At 43.1% G+C, this 22,223-nt stretch overlaps 1 protein-coding gene across 3 annotated transcripts in view; it reads right to left on the bottom strand.

The window, feature by feature from the left end:
- Positions 1 to 4,176: 4,176 nt before the first annotated feature.
- Positions 4,177 to 22,223, bottom strand: part of TAFA5 (TAFA chemokine like family member 5) — a 537,936-nt gene continuing 519,889 nt past the window's right edge. For all 3 annotated transcript variants that reach the window (XM_076329083.1, XM_076329114.1, XM_076329093.1), the window contains exons 4-5: positions 22,045 to 22,107; positions 4,177 to 4,226 (exon numbers count right to left, since the gene is read on the bottom strand). In XM_076329083.1, the coding sequence (XP_076185198.1) occupies positions 4,221 to 4,226; positions 22,045 to 22,107 (69 nt within the window). In that variant the 3' untranslated portion in view covers positions 4,177 to 4,220. The remainder of the gene's footprint in view (positions 4,227 to 22,044; positions 22,108 to 22,223) is intronic.

The raw sequence follows: 22,223 nt of genomic DNA, 5'->3' as shown, positions 1-22,223 counted from the left end.
TCTTATGCTGAGGGCTCCAGAGCTGGACGCCCCAGGTGGGGTCTCACCAGCGCAGAGTAGAGGGGCAGAATCAAACTCCCTCGACCTGCTGGCCACGCTTCTTTTGATGCAGTTCAGGATACACTTGGCTTTCTGGGCTGCGAGCGCACATTGTCGGCTCATGTCCAGCTTTTCATCCACCCGTGCCCCCAAGTCCTTCTCAGCAGGGCTGCTCTCAATCCCTTCATCCCCCAGCCTGTATTGATATGTGGGGTTGCCCCAACCCAGGTGCAGGACCTTGCACTTGGGCTTGTTAAACCTCATGAGGTTCACACAGGCCCACTTCTCGAGCTTGTCCAGGTCCCTCTGGATGGCATCCTGTCCCTCTGGTATGTTGACTGCACCACTCAGCTTGGTGTCATCTGCAAACTTGCTGAGGGTGCACTCGATCCCACTGTCTATGTCATTGATGAAGATATTAAACAGTACTGGTCCCAATACGGACCCCTGAGGGACGCCACTCATCACCAACCTCCATCTGGACATTGAGCCATTGACCACTACCCTCTGGATGTGACCATCTAACCAATTCCTCACCCACCGGACAGTCCACCCATCAAATCCATACCTCTCCAGTTTAGAGAGAAGGATGTTGTGGGGGACCGTGTCCAAGGCCTTACAGAGGTCCAGATAGACGACATCTGTAGCCCTTCCCATGTCCACTGATGTAGTCACTCCATCATAGAAGGCCGTTAGGTGGGTCAGGCAGGAGTTGCCCTTGGTGAAGCCATGCTGCCTGTCTCGAATCACCTGCCTGTCCTCCATGTGCCTTAGCATAGTTTCCAGGAGGATCTGTTCCATGATCTTCCCAGGCACAGAGGTGAGACTGACTGGCCTGTAGTTCCCCGGGTCTTCCTTTTGTCCCTTTTTAAAAATGGGGGTTATGTTTCCCCTTTTCCAGTCAGTGGGAACTTCACCAGACTGCCACGGCTTCTCAACTATGACAGAGAGTGGCTTAGCAGCTTCATCTGCCAGTTCCTTCAGGACCCGTGGATGGATCTCATCGGGTCCCATGGACTTGTGCACCTTCAGGTGCCTTAGATGGTCTTGAACCTGATGTTCTCCCACTGTGGGTGGCTCTTCATTCTCCCAGTCCCTGCCTTTGACTTCTGCAGCTTGGATGGTGAGGCTCAAGCACTTGCTGGTGAAGACTGAGGCAAAAATGTCATTGAGTACCTCTGCCTTCTCCGTATCCCGGGTAACCAGGTCTCCCATTTTGTAATGGAGAGGGCCCACATTTTCCCTCATCTTCCTTTTATCTCTGACATACCTATAGAATCTTTTCTTGTTGCCCTTGATGTCACTGGCCAGATTTAATTCTATCAGGGCTTTAGCTTTTCTAACCTGATCCCTGGCTGCTTGGACAATTTCTCTGCATTCCTCCCAGGCTACCTGTCCTTGCTTCCACCCTCTGTAGGCTTCCTTTTTGTGTTTGTGTTTGTGTTTGTGTTTGTGTTTGTGTTTGTGTTTGTCAGGAGCTCCTTGTTCATCCATGCAGGCCTCCTGGCGTTTTTGCCTGACTCCTCTTTGTTGGGATGCATCACTCCTGAGCTTGGAGGAGGTGATCCTTGAATATTAGCCAGCTTTCTTGGGCCCCTCTTCCCTCCAGGGCTTTGGCCCATGGCACTCTACCAAGCAGATCCCTGAAGAGGCCAAAGCCCACTCTCCTGAAGTCCAGGGTAGTGAGCTTGCTGTGCGCTCTCCTCGGTGCCCTAAGGATCTTGAGCTCCACCATTTTGTGGTCACTGCAGCCCAGGCTGCCCTTGAGCTTCACATTCCCCACCAGCCCCTCCTTGCTGGTGAGAACAAGGTCCAGCATAACACCTCTCCTCGTTGCCTCCTCTACCACTTGGAGAAGGAAGTTATCATTGATGCACTCCAGGAACCTCTTGGATTGCTGATGGCCTGCTGCGTTGTCCCTCCAACAGATGTCGGGGTGGTTGAAGTCCCCCATGAGGACTTTTTATATTTATATATATATATATATATATGATGATATTTTTTATCACCATGTATCATTTGGTTGGTACTGGTATAAGAGGTAAAAAGAGATATAAATCAAATACAATATGATTTGAAAAAAAAAAAATCACTTAGCAAGCAAAAATCATTTCTCACAGATGAGAATTTAATCAAGTAGACATACAGTTCCATATCAGTTACAGTTACCAATGAACTTTTCTTGGCCGAAAAAGATATAGAAGAATAGCTACAGTCATGAGCCTGAAACACATAATCATTCAAACATGAGCACAGGAAGATTGAAATAATGCACAAATCTCAGAGGGTCAACCTTAGACAGTCTGTTTCCAATTCTCCCACCCAAGTGATTCTAGGTTTTTTTTCAACATAGTGGCACGTGTCGCTTTTTTTTTTTTAAATGGTGATTTCATCAAGTCCTTGCAATAAACTGATTCATACAACTGTTTCTTTTAACATAATGTCACTCTGTGCTCAGAGAAGAAGTTTTCATCCCAGAATACCTTACTTTAATAAACTCTTTCTTCACCATATGATAACTAAGAGATAAAATCACTTGATTTTTTAATAATGTGGAATCTGGTACATATTCTAATTATTTCAACTGTATTTAAAACTAGGTCTCTCACTGCAATGATGTTGGGCATTCTCTCACTTTAGTAAAGTATGAGAAAAATGGATATTTTATTGACTACTAGTAGTTATTAAAGACTATTATAAACACATAAACCCCATCTTATAAGGTAGAGAAAACCCAGAATGATTTAAAATTAACTTGTGTGCTGTTTGTTATCCAGTTCTTCTGTAAAAGATGGGTATTCTAAGAACAAGTAGTTGAGCTCAAGTACATTAAAAATTATGCCAGGATCAAAGTTTCAGAACTCGGGATATGTTCCTATAATAAACTGTTTGGAATGAGGGCAGCCTTTCTAAGACGTTTGATAACGTTCATGGTTATGGTCAAGATTTTGATCAGCACAATGAAAAGAAAAGTTGAAAAGAAGAGTTACACAACATAAGAAAATTGTTTATAGAAATCTATGCCGGCTTATATGCAGGGTCATAGTAGTTATCAGTGAAAGCTGGTGTCTTAACTGCAGGACCAATGAAATAGTAGCTTAAGCTTAGCCTTAAAGTTCAGTGTCATTTACAGTTCTGCAAGGTTGTGGTAACACACCGTTTGTGGATGAAATGGTGCAGAATTTGGATGTAGGCAGAAAGGACAATTCATTCCATATAGTGAAGAATGACTCAGAATGACAATGGATATTGTGAGCAAGACAATGCCAGGCATAAAGGAAAATTAAAAAAAAAAAAAAGCAAACCAACAACAAAACCAGATTTGTAAGGTGAGATTATGTAGTTAATTTCTTTCTTTCTATGATCAGTGTCTGAATGTTCTACTCTAAAGATTTTGAATGTCCCATATGAAGCAAGGCTACCTCTGACTTCACCTATTGCAGCAGAGGAATATAATGGACTCTTGTTTTGGCAGTTGCAGACAAAAATACTTTCCAGAACAAATATCACTTATGGTCATAATAGGAATTTTGGCTGCATACATTAATCTCCATCTGCTACAGTACGCCTGTGCACACTCATTTGATGATGACTTCAGGAGGGCTAAGAGCCATCTAGGAATCATTTTGAAGAAGAATCTGCAGAATGTAGCTAGTTCTATTTCTTCTCTAAGGAACTTCTAGTTAGTGACAATGACCAATAAACCCTTCACACCTGTTCACATTTATATTCCAAACCAGAGTGGGATCTGATTGCCTGGATTTGATGATACCACAGTTGCATACAAACTCCAAAGTCTACCCAGCAAGGATTCCAAATCCCATAAAAAAACCCCATACATAGTGAAACCAAAACAAATTCATTTTGGTTCTGAAAAAGGCAGAATTTCAGCTTAAATAGGTTGAGCTTCTGCTCATCTGCACATGCACTGAATCTTTCCATTGGGTAAAAAATAATTACTATCAAGTATGAAAAAACCCAACATGGGAAAAAAAAATCAATAAATACAAATTCTACAGACTTTAAACTGCTCAGAATATGTATCAAACACTTATTGATGTGTTTCTCAGAGATGTACACAAATAGGCAGCTGAATCTAATAATTCTCTGGCTCTTGAAAGAAAGCTGAAGGAGATGAAGATGTAAGATTCTGAAGCTGCATATTCCTGGTTAATATCAAGTCACTCCTAGCGAACAGAGATAAAGCAATGTAAGTAAGATTCAAATCATGCAAATGTTATTCAGCACCTTTTATATTTTAACAACATTCCACAATAGCTCACAAGTGCAAGTAGTCAGTTTAGTTTCCAAAGTGATCTTAAAAATTTCAACTTCAATTCCATAGTCAGAATAAGAACGTAAAACTAAAATCTTAAAAACTGTGGTCCCATCTCTAAAACTACATGCTTATCGTGGGTGTGAATGAAGCCAGTGAAAAAAAATATGACTCTCTAAGTGTCCTGGGTTTGGCTGGGACAGAGTTAATTTTCTTCCTAGTAGCTGGTACAGTGCTGTGTTTTGGATTTAGGATGAGAATAATGTTGATAACACGCTGATGTTTTAGTTGTCGCTAAGTAGTCCTTACACTAGTCAGCGAGAAGGTGGGAGCTGACCCCAACTGACCAAAGGGATATTCCATAAGATATGACGCCATGCTCAGTATATAAAGTTGGGGGAAGAAGAAGGAAGGGGGGGACATTCAGAGTTACAGCATTTGTCTTCCCACACTGTTACATGTGATGGAGCCCTGCTTTCCTGGAGATGGCTGAACACCTGCCTGCCGATGAGAAGTAGTGAATGAATTCCTTGTTTTGCTTTGCTTGCATGGCAGCTTTTGCTTTACCTATTAATCTGTCTTTATCTCAACCCATAAGTTTTCTCACTTTTACCCTTCTGATTCTCTCCCCAATCCCACCTGGTGGGGAGTGTGTGAGTGGCTGTGTGGTACTTGGTTGCCAGATGGGGTTAAATCATGACAGTCCTTTTTGGCACCCAACATGGGGCTCAAAATGTTCCAGATAATGACAGATTTGATTGGAATGTGCTACATTGAATTTATAGTTGTTACTGCTGTTTAGCTATTAATCAGCAGGCTTCTGTGCTTGTCATGAGGCTTGCTTGCCTTACTGTATATTAGAGGCCAGTGCTTGTTAGTGGCTGCTTTTTGCTTTCGCTGCTTGCTGTACTGCTGTGCTGCTTATCATCTTACTGTGCTGTGCCTGGGAACATTTTGATAACAGCAATGGCCATGCACCTGGGCTGGCAGATGGCCAGGGCATCGCTACTGTTCCTGTGCTGCTGTACTGGACAGACTGTAACTCCAGTGTGAACTTGAGTCGAAGGGACTGTGACCTGTGGAGGAGTCCACATGGGAGCAGGACACCCCAGAGCGTCTGTGGCCGTGGATAAGCCCATGCCAGAGCAGGTGCATCTCGAAGCGTCGGTGGCCACGGTTACGTCTATGCTGCAGCAGGTATACCTGTGCAGGGATTGTGGCCCAAGGATAAGTCCATGCTGGAAAAGGTACACCTCTAAGCATCTGTGGCTGTGGTTAAGTCCATGTTGCAGCAGGTACACTTTGAAGCATCAGTGGCTGTGCACGAGGTCATGCTGGAGCACCTCAGAGTGTGTGGCCATGGATAAGCACATGACAGAGCAGGTACTCCCCTGGAGGGAATGCAGCCATGGGTAAGGCCATGTTGGAGCAGGTTTACTTCTGAAGGGACTGTGTTTTTGGGTAACGCCATGCTGGAGCAGGTATATCTCTGAAGGCATTGTGGTCCATGAAGAAGGTCACGCTGGAACAGGTGCACCTCAAAGTGACTGTGGTTGTGGATAAGTCTATGCTGCAGCAGGTATACCCTTGGAGAGACTGTGGCTCATAGATAAGGCTCCCCCTTGGAGCAGGTACACCCCTAAGGGACTGCAGTCCATGGATAAGTCCAAGCCAGAGCAGGGGCAAGGGGAGGACTTCATTGCAATGTTAAACCCAATGGTCTGCTCCAAAGGGACCAGGGGTGGAGACTTTAATGGAAATACCTTTAAACTATTGTAACCCATGATTTGAATTGCATGTTATAGAAATTACTATAGCAGAAGCAGGAACCACCTGAACCAATGGAGGACAAGCCTTACAAAGAAGCAGAGCAAGTGCAGCAGTGACCCCACCTGAGCTGGCTGTGGTGCACAGTAACTCCAAACAACACAACACCTCTCCTGTCTGGAGTGACCACCATAAGAGATAGAGCCCAAAGTCATAGAGTAAATGAACTCAATGGACATTTTGTGGACATTTGTGGACATTCTACAGATGTTTCACAAGGGTGTTCCATAAACTAAGGGAATTATATCTGTCAGTTGGGGTCAGGTCTCCCAGTCCCCTCACAACTTCTTGTGCACTAGTCAAGAACTTTTCAGCTTCCCATGCTCTACTGACTGAGAAGGCTGGAGGTGCACAAGAAGCTGGGAGGGGGCACAGCCAGGACAGCTGACCCAAACTGGCCAAAGGGATATTCCATATCATGCGACGTCATGCTCAGTACATAAACTGGGGAAAGCTGGCCGGGGGGGCCGCTGCTCGGGGACTGGCTGGGCATCGGTCAGCAGGTGGTGAGCAATTGCACTGTGCATCACTTGCTTTTTATATTCTTATTATTATTATTATTACTAGTAGTAGTAGTAGTAGTATTTTATTTTATTTCAATTATTAAACTGTTTTTCTCTCAACCCACAAGTTTTCTCACTTTTATTCTTCCAATTCTCTCCCCCATCCCACCAGGGGCGGGGAGTGAGCGAGCAGCTGTGTGGTGCTCAGTTGCCGACTGAGGTTAAACCACGACACCCAGCCTACTCACTGGCAGGGTGGTGTGAGAAGCAGAAGAGGCTTTGACTGTGTGTAAGCACTGCTCAGCAATAACTAAAACATCCCTGTGTTATCAATACTGTTTTCAGCAGAAATCCAAAACATAGCCCCATACTAGCTACTATGAAGAAAATTAACTCTACTCCAGCCAAAACCAGCACACCTTATAAATTTAACTGTAAGAGGTCAAGATCCTGAAGAAAATACATACTTGCAAAAAAATGTATCTTTGCTATCTAATATATCAGGTATTAATATATTAAATTATTACCATTATGATTTCCTGTACCTTTCATTTGCAATTTTGTATGAAATTTCAATTATTATTTAAGAGCCTTTACTCCATTGGAATTTATAATGAAATTATGAGGTTTAGATGCAAAATGTTATTCATATACATTCTGTGAATAACTGTAAATGAACAAAATTGCTAGCATATAGGTAATATAATTTTTCTTATATTGTTCTATTTTAATTTTCCCCTTGATTAAATTTTGTGCAGGTTGCATTCTAAGCTCTGTGATGAGAAGGTATCAGTTCACATCTAAGTAGTTCATGGAGAATTATAAAACAGAGTGCCAAGATAATTAAATAAGTATTAAGTGGATTAGTTGGTCACATCCCAAAGCTCTGAAATGGCTTTTCATTGGGAAAGAATGCAAAATGACTACAAAACCTTATGGTACAATTTCAGTCATGGATTTAGATGTCTCTGTGAGAATGAGCTTTTACTTTCTGCCATATTTTGTACTTGCCATCTTACAACTACAAAAGCTTAATGACCATATTCTAATTATTTGCCATTTTCAATATTATTTTACATGGAATAGAAAGGGTCTAGAATGAAAATTTGACTCCGTGTATTTCCCAGATGGATTTCATAAAATTTTAGCTACAGAACCTTCTAATTTATTTTTTTCTACACTTGTAGAAAATATGAGTGTCATACTATGGGCATGTCTGCACTATTCTGCAGGGCACACCACAAAAAATCCAGATATAGCTGCTGATGGGCTGGTTCAGGCACAGTTTGTAGTTGCTGATATGCAAGCTCAAGTCCTGAAAATCCAATAGCTGCTTTTAACAACCTACATACCAGAAGAACATCAGGGAACAGTTGCTATTTTCATCCTTAAGTGAAATCCCCTCCTGCCAAAAAAACAAAAGGCAACATTCCAATTGATTTCAATGGGAATGGGATTACACCCCATGCCTTATAGTGGGGCTGCCAAATTTAATTTAAAATTTTGAAGCAGTAGAGAACTTACTGTATGCCTTGGAAACTTGTTCAACTAATTGCTGTCTTACAGAGTGTAAAATGTACATTTTTTTTTCCATGTGATTTTATCAATATTGTCAGTTTTCCCAAAGCTTCCTATATATATTTCTATGAATGAAAAAAACTTAGGGTCAGAAGTTCATAATTCTGTGTCTTGATATAATATGGTGAGAAGAACACACTGAAGTATTCCAAATCAATTGATGTTAGATAGTGGATAAATTGAGATAAAAATTGGGATTAAATGCTAGGTTTCTGTTTGTTTGTTTGTTTGTTTTTCTTTTCATAATAGATTAAAAGAGACTTCCAGGTTTTCAAAGAAACAAAGTCAGTGTTGCAGAGATATAGATCCCAAGAAGGTATCTGGGTGTGTAATTTCATTTTTCATTCATCAAAAATATGGAACCTAAGTGCCTTTAAATTCTGGATGTTTGTTATTTGTAGGAATTCAGATAACTACCATTGTTAAAAAAAAAAATGTTCATATTTCACACTAAACTGCTGCTTAGTTTTGAGCAGTTATTTAATTAGAATTAATACTTTTAGCAGGATCAAAAGGTTTCAATTTAAGTGGTGTCTCAGAACACAAACGATACTTTTCAAGAAGTAAAAATACAAAAGGGACAAAGCATTGGATAAAGACAGTCACCAGACTTCTTAAAGTGACAGTCACAAGTACTATAGGTAGAAATGAACTGGAGTGATTGCTAGTTTCCTCCTTCCACTTTGGAAATTTGAATTATTCAGCATCCTGCTTACTGGCAGAGTTCCACTGCTAGCCACGTGATGTAACCCTGGCACGGCAGCCTGAAGTGAAAACTCGATTTCAGAGTCGAAAGCTATAAGCAGCTACAAACTGCTCTAAAGTATCACTTTAAAAAGGCTTGGCATCCTTTTTTTATAACTGTGTTCCAATTTTCTCTTTTTTGTATTTGGCCTGGGGAAAGGTACTTAAGCAAACACATGGGAACTGTTTCATCGCAGAGATTTAAATGTGTGTTAATTAATCAAAAGTCTATAAAATAATCCTTCAAAGTGAATCTGTAAAGGAAATGTTTGTCTTCTCTTGGAATTTCTAGTGTTAAAAATCTGATGAATGAGCTTTTAATTTCATCTCTAATTCCCTGGAAATCATATGTCTTTGACTTATGAGCCTCATCCTTTTCTGAGTCCTCTCTCATGAATAACACTGTTACATTTTTCTTCTAAGTGTTGCGCATATTTTGCAATACCTTTTCATGTCAGGCCACATCTTCCTGGCAAACCCTTCCATTTTGTTTCAGGTATTGATCTTTGCTGGATTTTGCTTTGGATCTCTGAAGAGAAATTTTCTTTTGTGACTCAATTTAAATTCTCAATAACAAAATGTTAAACTTCCCCAAGGTATTTCACTGGAGATTCTCTTCTTCAGTAACACCCCTGGCTGCAGCTTATGAATTACAGACACATTCTAAACTTTGAAAATATTCTGAAAATAATTTTACTATAATAGGCTAAAAGCTTGTGGATATCTTAATGGTTTATATTTTTCTTTAAAAATGTAAAAAAAGACGGGTCAGATCCATAATTAGCAGACAATAGATAGCAATGTAAAATCAGCAGATAATTATAATTAGTTACTTACTTCCATGCTTTCCAGGCATTAGTCAGCAAAAATTATCTGCTAGTAACAAGCTTATGTTATATTATCATAGCTCTGTATAATACAACAAACTACATATCTTCATGACCATTTTTGAAACAAGGAGATTCTAGACCATTCCAATTTTATATGCTCGTTACTTTAAAAGTGATTTTCTTAAAGTAAGTGTGCATTTATCTGAACAAGAACTAGAGAATGTTCTGTCAGAATAACCTTTTTTCCTAGAAAATATAAAAGATGGTATCAGAAAAACACTTGTTTAGTGGTGCATATGTGCTGCAAAATCATTTTGAACTTTTTTGTCTTTAAATATGGGAGCATAAGGAAAGTCAAACAACAAAGAAAACATCATTACAAAAAATGAAATTTTTGCGTATTTGAGTTCACAACTGTCAAATCAGGAAGTGCTGGAAGGAACTGTTTGTGTGCGCACACGCACGCATGTATCCTTGCAAAAACTGTATCCGTTAGAAGGTCCTTAAAACTGGGAGGAAAACTGAGAGATTAGAAGATCTTTTGAAAGGGCAGGACCCTGTCTCCCTGTATTGAAAAGAAAGGAAAGTAGATGTTAGAAAGGACTGGGACAGAGTATGAAGAAGATGTAGAAAAAAGAGTCATAGCAGAGGAAATATTTATGTTACTATACACAGTACAGCTCTTTTACCACCAGTTCTCTGAGGTATCTTCTTTTCACTAGTGTTTTAAACCAACTCTCTTCAGGCTGAGAAAATTAGTAAACTGAATATAAAGTTTTCCACTGAAGTGACTTTATGCAAATGAGTCATTAATGCAGTCTCCAGGATGTTGTCAGCCCAATCTGTTTCTATCTTAGCATTAACTTCATAACATATGTTTGCATCTATTTTATGATACTGGTAACACTTCTCTTATGTGAACCAGGAATTGGCCCCAAAACTTTTGAGTAGTAGCAGCTTGCTATACAATACAGGAAGCTGTTGTGCAGATCCTTTAAAAATGATTTAAAACATTCCCAAAACATCACTTAAATAAATTGCTCTTTTAAAGGATTATAGAATAAATGGATAAATTAGTTCTAACCATTACAGATTCTGATGTATTGCTTCATGCTAGGCTATACTGCAATGTGTCACTTCTGGTGGCTTTCCTACTTTGTTTCCTTAACATTTCAGATATGACATGCTGTTACAGTGACTAATGCAATCTTACAGGACCTAAAGAAACTTGCATGCCAGGAATTAGTAATAAAGAGTACCACTGCCTTGTTTTGCACACTTTTATTTCTTTAAAACAATGAAAAATGTATTTTTCTTAATAACAGAGACAATACTTGTTACTTTCTACTGGCTATTTTTTAAAATAACCAAGACCTACAAAAAGTGAACAACTATTCTAAATATTTGTTGTGGTTTAACCCGGCAGGCAGCTAAACACCACACAGCCGTTTGCTCACTCCTTCCCCCCACCACTGGGATGGGGGAGAGAATCGGGAAAAAAAAAAAGTAAAATTCGTGGGTTGAGATAAAGACAGTTTAATAGGACAGAAAAGGAAAGGATAATAATAATAATAATAATAATAATAATAATAATAATAATAATAAAGAATATACAAAATAAGTGATGCACAATGCAATTGCTCACCACCCACCAAACGATGCCCACCCAGTTCCCAAGAAGCGGTCACCACCCCCCGGCCAACTCCCCCCCCAGTTTATATACTGAGCATGATGTCATATAGTATGGAATATCCCTTTGGCCGGTTTGGGTCAGCTGTCCTGGCTGTGCCCCCTCCCAGCTTCTTGTGCACCTCCAGCCTTCTCAGTCGGTAGAGCATGGGAAGCTGAAAAGTCCTTGGCTAGTGTAAGCACTGCTTAGCAACAACTAAAACATCGGTGTGTTATCAACATTGTTCTCACCCTAAATCCAAAACACAGCACCGTACCGGCTACTAGGAAGAAAATTAACTCTATCCCAGCCGAAACCAGGTCAATATTATACACATGAACATACTTTTCTGATTGTACAGTCTTTTTTAAAAAATCTCCTTCTTAAACTGATAAAAACAGAGTTCTGTACATAAATAGTCAACAGCAAGATGATATTATGTCTCTTCTGCTCTTAATAAAAATGAAAATTCAAACCACAAAATCTTTTTTTGGCATTTTTAAAACTGTGATAGCTGGCTTTACACTTCACAGTTTGAAACACTGTCTGAATGATTCCAAATTCATTTTTGAGAGTGCCAGGTTGCAAGAACTTAGAAATTCTCAAATGTTATCCAGTATAAAAGGCACTAGCAGCCCACTGAGCAGGGACTGAAATTCTGGACTTCTTAAGCTGTTTCACGAGTTTTTGAATGAAGTGTAATTTTGTTATTGCAAGAACAAAGAACAGGGGCTGGGCGAGTTATGCCATAGAAAGGATATAGTGGAGAGGCAAGGCTCGCAGTCTCCTCATCACAGATGGGGGGAGCAGGAGGAAAAAAAAGAGAACTGTGACAGCTTCAGTTAGGAGGGTCTTCTCGCTCTCTAGCAGTAGCTGTTGTCCCAGCTTCTTTCTTTGGAGCTGGCAGCAAAGGGAGGCCAGCTTCCCACAGCTCTGACACAGCAGGGAATGCAATGCTTCAATGACTGGTTTTCTGACTCCAGCAAGAAGCCGGCTTGGAAAACTGTACAATTAGAAGCTGCTCTGCCTTCTTCCTAAGTGATCATTCATAACAACTGCACTTCAGCTATGCTTCCACTTTGCTCCTTTTTCCCTGGTCTCATGAATCATATATTTTGATTTGTACAGTGATGCAACTTTGTTCTATAATTAGCCTATAGCAAGTGGTCATGGTGAGATACGGATCTGAAAACATTGGACTGAAATGGATATTTTACCTTTATCACCAATTTCTTGCATGATTCATAAAACACTATATAAAAAGTTGGCAGGACTCTCTTTTTCTGAGTATGCTTTGAAAGAAAATAGTGGCCCATGGGCAGTAATAGCTATAGATGCTTAAATACAGAGAAGTCCAGTCTCTTCTTTTTAATTTGATGAAGATACCTACCTGCAGGTAAGTCAGAGGCCTAAGCCTGAAAAGCAATGGGATTTCAGGTACTAACTCTGTGGTCTTCCTTATTTCCTAAATCCCTAATCAACACGAGTATTTTGAAGTATCTAATTTCTCTGTGTACTGCACAGGCTTTCCCACTCACATATTTGACTTTTACTCAGAAAAACCTGAGGACCTAATACACAATTTCCAAACAAGTGGCAGTCCAAGATTAACTGAGGGAAAATTTCAATCTCTAACCCCATTGCAGGGTGACAGTGCAAACTAATGAGGAGGTTGTTCCATCTTATCTTCTTTCCACCTACAAATTTGCATCTGGATACTGAAACATTAGATATGTTGGGGCTAAAATTTCATATTGGATTTTGCTTCTTGACCTGTCTGTGGTGGATTTCACTCTTTTTCCCTACAGGTTTTCAATGTTGCTATTGTTGCTGTGACTGATACTGTTTTTTCACTGCTAAAATATAAAAGTAAAACAGATATTCTCCAAGTCTAAACAAAATTGTCACCAGGGACATCACTATAAGGGGCATAACTAGACCCTTGGGAGCACAGCAAGAGAAAATCATGCTCCCAGAAGATTCTGCTTCCAAAGTTATAGCTGTGGGGAAAGAAGATAACAACCAATATAAAAATGAAGTCCAAGAGTCAGAGAAGAAAGGAGAAGGAAATGAGGTAAAGAGACTCAGTAAAGGTACTTACTAAGGAATAAATGAAAGAATATGTCACAGATATGTCAGAGATCAGATTTTCTGTTATGAAAATATAAAATGGTAGACCCTTTGTGGATAAAATGTTGTTAACAGCTCCAGTCTTGATATTCAGTCTGTAGTAACATATAAGTCAATGACCTTGTTATTTGTAAAGCTTTCAGATGGAGAAGCCAAACTGATGTCCAGATTCTGATTAAAAATCACTAGTAAATCAAACTGTGCATTTCCTCTTTAAATTTGATTTCCTTCACCATATGAAAATGAAAGGCAAATAATATGAAGATAAAAATGTTTCTACATATTTAAATAGGTTCAGTACAAAAATAGGTTCATGACTCTAATTTCAGTACCAAGTTAAGATTGTGCTTTGTCTTTTTTGTTAGACTTAAGACAGTACCTGTCAAATTTGATTTTGAAATCATGGAAATTATGGAAAAGGATAAATAATTCTCATGTAAATTCCAATACTTAGAGCAAAGACCACTTGTCTATTATTTTTGATGACAGCAGAGCTTCATGCAGGAACTGAATGTTCATTTTATGGAATAAGGGAGCATTTCATTGGAAAGATGCCATTTTTTCCCTAGCTACAATCTATGACAAAATTTATTTCTGAAATTGCATTGGGCTATAACGAATGTGCATGGTTTGGTGTCTCTTGTAGAGCATTCAAAAGAGCATTTCCAAGATGCTGCAAAGGTAAGGACGTAATGCAAATGCATATCACCAAGCCAATATAACATTCTCACACATTAGGAGCCAGAGCCTCTGTGATCAGTTGAAAGGACTCAGGAGTGGAGAAAGGAGCAAAGATGTTTCGAAGTCGCATTTCATCTTTCTGAATCCCAGCCCAGGTCTTGCAACTCATTAGAGCTCCCCAGAAAAATTTTGCCAGAGAGTGCAGTGTGATCCTGCTTCTTTCTCTTCAGAGACTCCTCTGTAACAAATATCTAAATTAGAAACTAGTTAGAAATCAGTATAAATGCTGTTCACCAGGTGGATCTAGACTACCAGAAAACAAATTTCTTACTACTCCTATCACTTCTCAGCTCCTCCCCTGCTAAGAATAATACAGTTTGGAATTATGTCGCGGTTTACAGGTTTCTTTGTCTTTACCACCCCTGAAACTGAAATGAAAACTGCAGTTCAAGAGAAAAGTTATAGGAAAGAGAAAGAGATTGGTGATATAAGCGTCCTCTGGCTGCAGATTAGATGGATTGAGTTTACAAACTTATTTGTGTTGAAAGGAAGTCATTCAGTAAGAGTTTCTGGCTCTTAATGCATCTGTATGTACTCAACACGAGAAGTCAGTATCATTCTTCCTAAAAGCAAACTGAGAATACAGAAAGGAAGAGAGATGTGTCTGCATGCATTCAGCATAGTTGGTAGACTCCCAGTCACCTCTGTCCATACCTGCTGCCCTAGAATCATGCCAGCATAAACATGATCTGCAAAACCTCATCCCAAAATGTATTACCACCTGTGTAACTGTGATCTTTTTCCTAAACTAACTATAGAACTCAGAAGAAATTGACAGGAATTTAAGGAAAAAAATTTAAGCCTTTCATTCTATCTAATACCCATGGATCAAACTCCAAAGCACTAAGCCATATGTTCAGGTATTGTATAGCATTGTAACTTAACAAATAACTCCATTGTTTCCTATAATATTTCAATGGCTGAGGTAACAACACTTCAAAATCTATAATTAGGATGTCTAGTCAATCCCATGAATTCCAGGTGCTGACAGATCATAGAATCATGAAATCATAGAACAGTTTGGGTTGGAAGGGACCTTTAAAGATCATCTAGTCCAACCCCTTTGCATGGGCAGGGACATCTTCAACTAAATCAGGTTGCTCAGAGCCCCGTCCAACCTGACCTTGAATGTTTCCAGGGGTGGGGCATCCACCACCTCTCTGGGAAACCTGTGCCAGTGTTTTATCATCATCATTGTAAATTTCTTCCTTAGATCTAGTCTAAATCTACCCTCTTTTAGTTTAAAATCATTCCCCTTTGTCCTGTCGCAACAGGCCCTGCTAAAAAGTTTGTCCCCATCTTTCTTATAAGCCCCCTTTAAATACTGACAGGCTGCAATAAGGTCTCCCTGAAGCCTTGCCCTCTCCAGGCTGAATAACCCCAACTCTCTCAGCCTTTCCTCATCGGAGAGGTGTTCCATCCCTCTGACCATTTTTGTGGCCCTCCTCTGGACCCGCTCCAACAGGTCCATGCGTTTCTTATGCTGAGGGCTCCAGAGCTGGACACAGTCCTCCAGGTGGGGTCTTACCAGAGTAGAGGGGCAGAATCACCTCCCTCAAAGAAGAGAGAAAAGAAGTTGGCCACGTTTCTTTTGATGCAGCTCAGGATACACTTGGCTTTCTGGGCTACGAGCACACATTGTCGGCGCATGTCCAGCTTTTCACCCACCAGTGCCCCCAAGTCCTTCTCGGCAGGGCTGCTCTCAATCCCTTCATCCCCCAGCCTGTATTGATACCAGGGGATGCCCTGAGCCAGCTGCAGGACCCTGCACTTGGTCTTGTTGAACCTCGTGAGGTTCATATGGGCCCACTTCTCGAGCTTGTCCAGGTCCCTCTGGATGGCATCCCGTCCCTCTAGCGTGTCAACCACACCACTCAGCTTGGTGTCATCTGCAAACTTGCTGAGGGCGCACTCAATCCCACTGTCTATGTCATTGATGAAGACACACACAGGCGATCAGCTCCGGTGCAGGCACGTCCTGCAGCGGAGTGGCGGATCGCGGCGTACAGGGGGGTTTCCTGAGCTGGGGAACCCACAGGGGAGCGCAGACACCTGCTGGGAGCCAGCAGCTCTCATGAGAGTGGCTGACAAGGCGTGGGTGGGGCCAGGAGTAACGGCTGCCACCCCCCACTCCCACTAAAGGCAGCCCCAGGGAGCGCTAGCCACCAGGAGCGCTGCCACCAGGACAGGCAAACAGGGCATGGCACGTCAGCTAGGGCATGGCGCGGCAGTTTGCACAGCAGTTCGTGAGGGAGGGTGCGCAGGGAGGGCGCCTCTTCAAAGAAGAGGCATTCCACGGGCCGAGTGGGGGACACAGCGTATACATAACCCAGCAACTGAGCACTGGTCAAGGGCACTCATCCTACCCAAACCTCAAGGCAGAATGGTGGGCACTCGTCTGAGGGTAAAGGCCGTGGCTCCAGCTGGGGGGTCTGCACCATCTACCCCAGCGGTGGCAGGTGGCTGAGCTGCAGGAGGCGGTGAAAAGGCTGCGTAAAGTCAGGGAGGCAGAGAAGGAGCTAGATAGCTGGTTCCAAGCACAGTCTGCAGTGGACCCACAACCCAGGGCCGAACAACTAACTCCCCCACTGGCACAAGCAGAAGGGAGCAGAGGGGCCAATAATGCAGAAGAATGGACGGTTGCAAAGGCAAGGACCAGCAGGAGGAAGAAACTTCCCCCAAAGCCTGAGGTGCCCTTGCAGAACCACTTCACCGCTCTGCAGGCCGAAGGGGAAAGTCCTGTCACACCAGGAGAAGCGCTGGAGCTGAGTAATGCAGCCCGATCTGCCCCCCGTATAACAACCAGCGCCACTAAGAAAAGGCGGCGGGTGATAGTAGTAGGCGACTCTCTTCTGAGAGGTACGGAGGCACCCATTTGCCGACCAGACGCACTCTCTAGAGAGGTGTGCTGCTTACCAGGGGCTCGCATCAGGGATGTCACCGAGACGGCTACCAAGCCTCGTACAGTCCACTGACTATTATCCGCTGCTGCTGTTTCACGTGGGCACCAGTGACACAGGCAGGAGCAGTCTGAGGACTATCAAGAAGGATTACAGAGCCCTGGAGCAGCGGTAAGGGACTCGGGAGTTTTTTCATCAATCCTGCCGGTCAAAGGGAAGGGGTTGGAAAGGGCCAGTCAAATGTGATAAGGCAACAAATGGTTACGGGACTGGTGCCACAGCCAGGGGTTCGGCTACTTAGACCATAGGACTCGCTTTGAGAAACCTGGTCTACTGGGGGCTGACAGGGTCCATCTGTCAGAGGAGGGGAAGAGCATCTTCAGTCATAGGCTTGCCAAGCTGGTGAAGAGGGCCTTAAACTAGAGATGCCGGGGGAGGGGAACCTCAATCCATCCCACTCCTACCAGTTTGATGCCAGGGCCAGCAATAGATGCCCAGAGCCTGGAGGAGGAACACAGGTCAGCAGGAGAGCGCCTGAAGAGCAGCACAAAGGAACTCCAGCCAGTAAGACAGCTTCATCAGGGGCCCAACTTAAATGCCTCTATGCAAATGCACGTAGCATGGGGATTAAACAAGAGGAGTTAGAGATGTGCGCACGCCTGCAGGGCTACGACCTTCTCGGCATCACAGAGACCTGGTGGGATGGCTCTTATGATTGGAGTGTTGGGATGGAAGGATACAGGCTCTTTAGGAAGGACAGGCAGGGGAGATGAGGAGGGGGTGTCGCCCTCTATGTCAACGACCAGCTGGAGTGCATGGAGCTCTGCCTGGGGATGGATGAGGAGCCGACCGAGAGCTTATGGGTCAGGATTAAAGGGAAGGCAGGGACAGGTGACATTACGGTGGGGGTCTGCTACAGGCCACCCGACCAGGAAAACAGAGTGGATGAGGCCCTCTATAGACAGATAGGAGCAGCCTCACGCTCACAAGCCCTGGTCCTCATGGGGGACTTCAACCACCCCGACATCTGTTGGAGGGACAACGCAGCAGGCCATCAGCAATCCAAGAGGTTCCTGGAGTGAATCAATGATAACTTCCTTCTCCAAGTGGTAGAGGAGGCAACGAGGAGAGGTGTTATGCTGGACCTTGTTCTCACCAGCAAGGAGGGGCTGGTGGGGAATGTGAAGCTCAAGGGCAGCCTGGGCTGCAGTGACCACAAAATGGTGGAGCTCAAGATCCTTAGGGCACCGAGGAGAGCGCACAGCAAGCTCACTACCCTGGACTTCAGGAGAGTGGGCTTTGGCCTCTTCAGGGATCTGCTTGGTAGAGTGCCATGGGCCAAAGCCCTGGAGGGAAGAGGGGCCCAAGAAAGCTGGCTAATATTCAAGGATCACCTCCTCCAAGCTCAGGAGTGATGCATCCCAACAAAGAGGAGTCAGGCAAAAACGCCAGGAGGCCTGCATGGATGAACAAGGAGCTCCTGACAAACACAAACACAAACACAAACACAAACACAAACACAAACACAAAAAGGAAGCCTACAGAGGGTGGAAGCAAGGACAGGTAGCCTGGGAGGAATGCAGAGAAATTGTCCAAGCAGCCAGGGATCAGGTTAGAAAAGCTAAAGCCCTGATAGAATTAAATCTGGCCAGTGACATCAAGGGCAACAAGAAAAGATTCTATAGGTATGTCAGAGATAAAAGGAAGATGAGGGAAAATGTGGGCCCTCTCCATTACAAAATGGGAGACCTGGTTACCCGGGATACGGAGAAGGCAGAGGTACTCAATGACATTTTTGCCTCAGTCTTCACCAGCAAGTGCTTGAGCCTCACCATCCAAGCTGCAGAAGTCAAAGGCAGGGACTGGGAGAATGAAGAGCCACCCACAGTGGGAGAACATCAGGTTCAAGACCATCTAAGGCACCTGAAGGTGCACAAGTCCATGGGACCCGATGAGATCCATCCACGGGTCCTGAAGGAACTGGCAGATGAAGCTGCTAAGCCACTCTCTGTCATAGTTGAGAAGCCGTGGCAGTCTGGTGAAGTTCCCACTGACTGGAAAAGGGGAAACATAACCCCCATTTTTAAAAAGGGACAAAAGGAAGACCCGGGGAACTACAGGCCAGTCAGTCTCACCTCTGTGCCTGGGAAGATCATGGAACAGATCCTCCTGGAAACTATGCTAAGGCACATAGAGGACAGGAAGGTGCCCCCTTCACCAAGGCCAAGTCCTGCCTGACCCACCTAGTGGCCTTCTATGATGGAGTGACTACATCAGTGGACACGGGAAGGGCTACAGATGTCGTCTATCTGGACCTCTGTAAGGCCTTTGACATGGTCCCCACAACATCCTTCTCTCTAAACTGGAGAGGCATGGATTTGATGGGTGGACTGTCCGGTGGGTGAGGAATTGGTTAGATGGTCACATCCAGAGGGTAGTGGTCAAGGGCTCAATGTCCAGATGGAGTTTGGTGACAAGTGGCGTCCCTCAGGGGTCCATATTGGAACCGGTACTGTTTAATATCTTCATCAATGACATAGACAGTGGGATCGAGTGCACCCTCAGCAAGTTTGCAGATGACACCAAGCTGAGTGGTGCAGTCAACATGCCAGAGGGACTGGATGCCATCCAGAGGGACCTGGACAAGCTCGAGAAGTGGACCTGTTCACCTTTTTTACGCTGAGGGTGGTGAAACACTGGAACAGGTTGCCTGGAGAGGTGGTGGATGCCCCACCCCTGGAAACATTCAAGGTCAGGTTGGACGGGGCTCTGAGCAACCTGATTTAGTTGAAGATGTCCCTGCTCATTGCAGGGCGGGGGTTGGACTAGATGACCTTTAGAGGTCCCTTCCAACCCAAACTATTCTATGATTCTATGATTCTATGATTCTATGATTCTATATTAAACAGTACTTGTTGCAGTATGGACCCCTGCAGGACACCACTCATCACCAATCTCCATCTGGACATTGAGCCATTGACCACTACCCTCTGGATGCGACCAGCCAACCAATTCCTCACTCACCAGACAGTCCACCCATCAAATCCATACCTCTCCAGTTTAGAGAGAAGGATGTTGTGGGGACCATGTCAAAGGCCTTACAGAGGTCCAGAGAGACAATACCCATAGCTCTTCCCATGTCCACTGATGTAGTCAGTTTTTCCTTATACCAGGTATTTCCTTTCCAGGTATTATTGGTTGGTGTATAATTTTTGCTTCAGAATATAACATTATTTTGCTTCTTCAAGCAAATTGAAGAAAGCAAGATAAGAATCACAACTTAGTTTTAAGAGTGATTCCAAAACCACCCATAGGGCAATTTGAAGTTCAACTCTACTGAAATCCGAATAAGGAAATTCAAAATTATACTCCACAAAATCTCTGCCTAATAACACAGTCTATATGTTTTTTAGCTCTGGTCACTAAACTTACCCAGGTATCTACAGAACATTCTTAGAACTGTTGTCACCTTGCCTGATCAAAGCATCTTAATGCCTACCTCACACCTGCTTTGGTCTCTGGTATGACTCTGTGATGAGAACACTACTTTTTGAGGGATACTTTAACTTCAGTTATTGGTTTCCTGACTTCCTCTGTGCTGGATCTTGTGTCTGCGTGTCATGGTTTAACCTCAGCTGGCAACTAAGCACCACACAGCCGCTTGCTCACTCTCCCCCCCACCCCCGGTGGGATGGGGGAGAGAACCGGAAGGGTAAAAGTGAGAAAACTCGTGGGTTGAAATAAAGACAGTTTAATAGGTAAAGCAAAAGCCGCGCACACAAGCAAAGCAAAACAAGGAATTCATTCGCTACTTCCCATGGGCAGGCAGGTGTTCAGCCATCTCCAGGAAAGCAGGGCTCCATCACACCTAATGGCTACTTGGGAAGACAAACGCCATCACTCTGAACGTCCCCCTCTTCCTTCTTCTTCCCCCAGCTTTATATACTGAGCATGACGTCACATGGTATGGAATATCCCTTTGGCCAGTTTGGGTCAGCTGTCCTGGCTGTGCCCCCTCCCAGCTTCTTGTGCACCTCCAGCCTTCTCAGTTGGTAAAGCATGGGAAGCTGAAAAGTCCTTGACTAGTGTAAGCACTACCTAGCAACAACTGAAACATTGGTGTGTTATCAACATTGTTCTCACCCTAAATCCAAAACACAGCACTGTACCAGCTACTAGGAGGGAAATTAACTCTATCCCTGCCAAAACCAGAGCACAGGGAAAATGCACAGGAATCCCATGAAGCAGGGAGAGGATCCCAACACTCCTTCCTCTCATAGGAATCCCTCACCACTGGGCTGCCAAATCCTGTTTTCCTTCTATTGTTCTGTTATTCATCCCATGAATTTTACACAATGTCAGAGTTCAAGGCACTTTCCAGAGAAATGGAACATGAGAGGTTAACCCCAACTGAATCTCGGTTGAAGAGTTCATAAAAAACATATACATTTAGGCACAAGATTATGGCACAAAATTTAGTGGCATCTCCACCCTGTCTGCCAGTTCTACAGGAGAGGCATCTAGTTGAACCTTTGCAATAGACTAACTGAAATACCTATATGCTAAAAGAACTTTTCTGGATTGAAACCAAGTCTTACCTGAATGCCTACCAATATTTCAACTTGGTACCTAAGCAAAGAGCTATATTTATGATACATATTTTAGCTATAGCCTTCTTTCTCTTTAGTGTTTTCTACTGTCAGACTCTCAAATTCCTCTCATTTGGGACATTGGCTCTTGTGCCTCCCATTTTCCAGCATGTAGTAGCGGTAACATGAGAATTAATCCAGGTTAGTGAATTACTCACATAAAGCTTTTGTATATCCAGGGTCTGATCTCTCAGTACTGGCTTGTAGGTTCCTTGTAGCTCCTGTAAATATTGATAATGAATTGATTAATGCAAGCAGAGACATGCTCAACAAAATACGTAGAATTTATAAATTATAGACCTTTAAATATACTAAATTCAGCTAAATTCAACCCTGA

Source organism: Aptenodytes patagonicus, chromosome 1 (assembly GCF_965638725.1).
Source record: "Aptenodytes patagonicus chromosome 1, bAptPat1.pri.cur, whole genome shotgun sequence".
NCBI lineage: Eukaryota > Metazoa > Chordata > Aves > Sphenisciformes > Spheniscidae > Aptenodytes > Aptenodytes patagonicus.
Note: the sequence above shows the minus strand (reverse complement) of the source record. Positions and strands in the feature narration are given on the sequence as shown.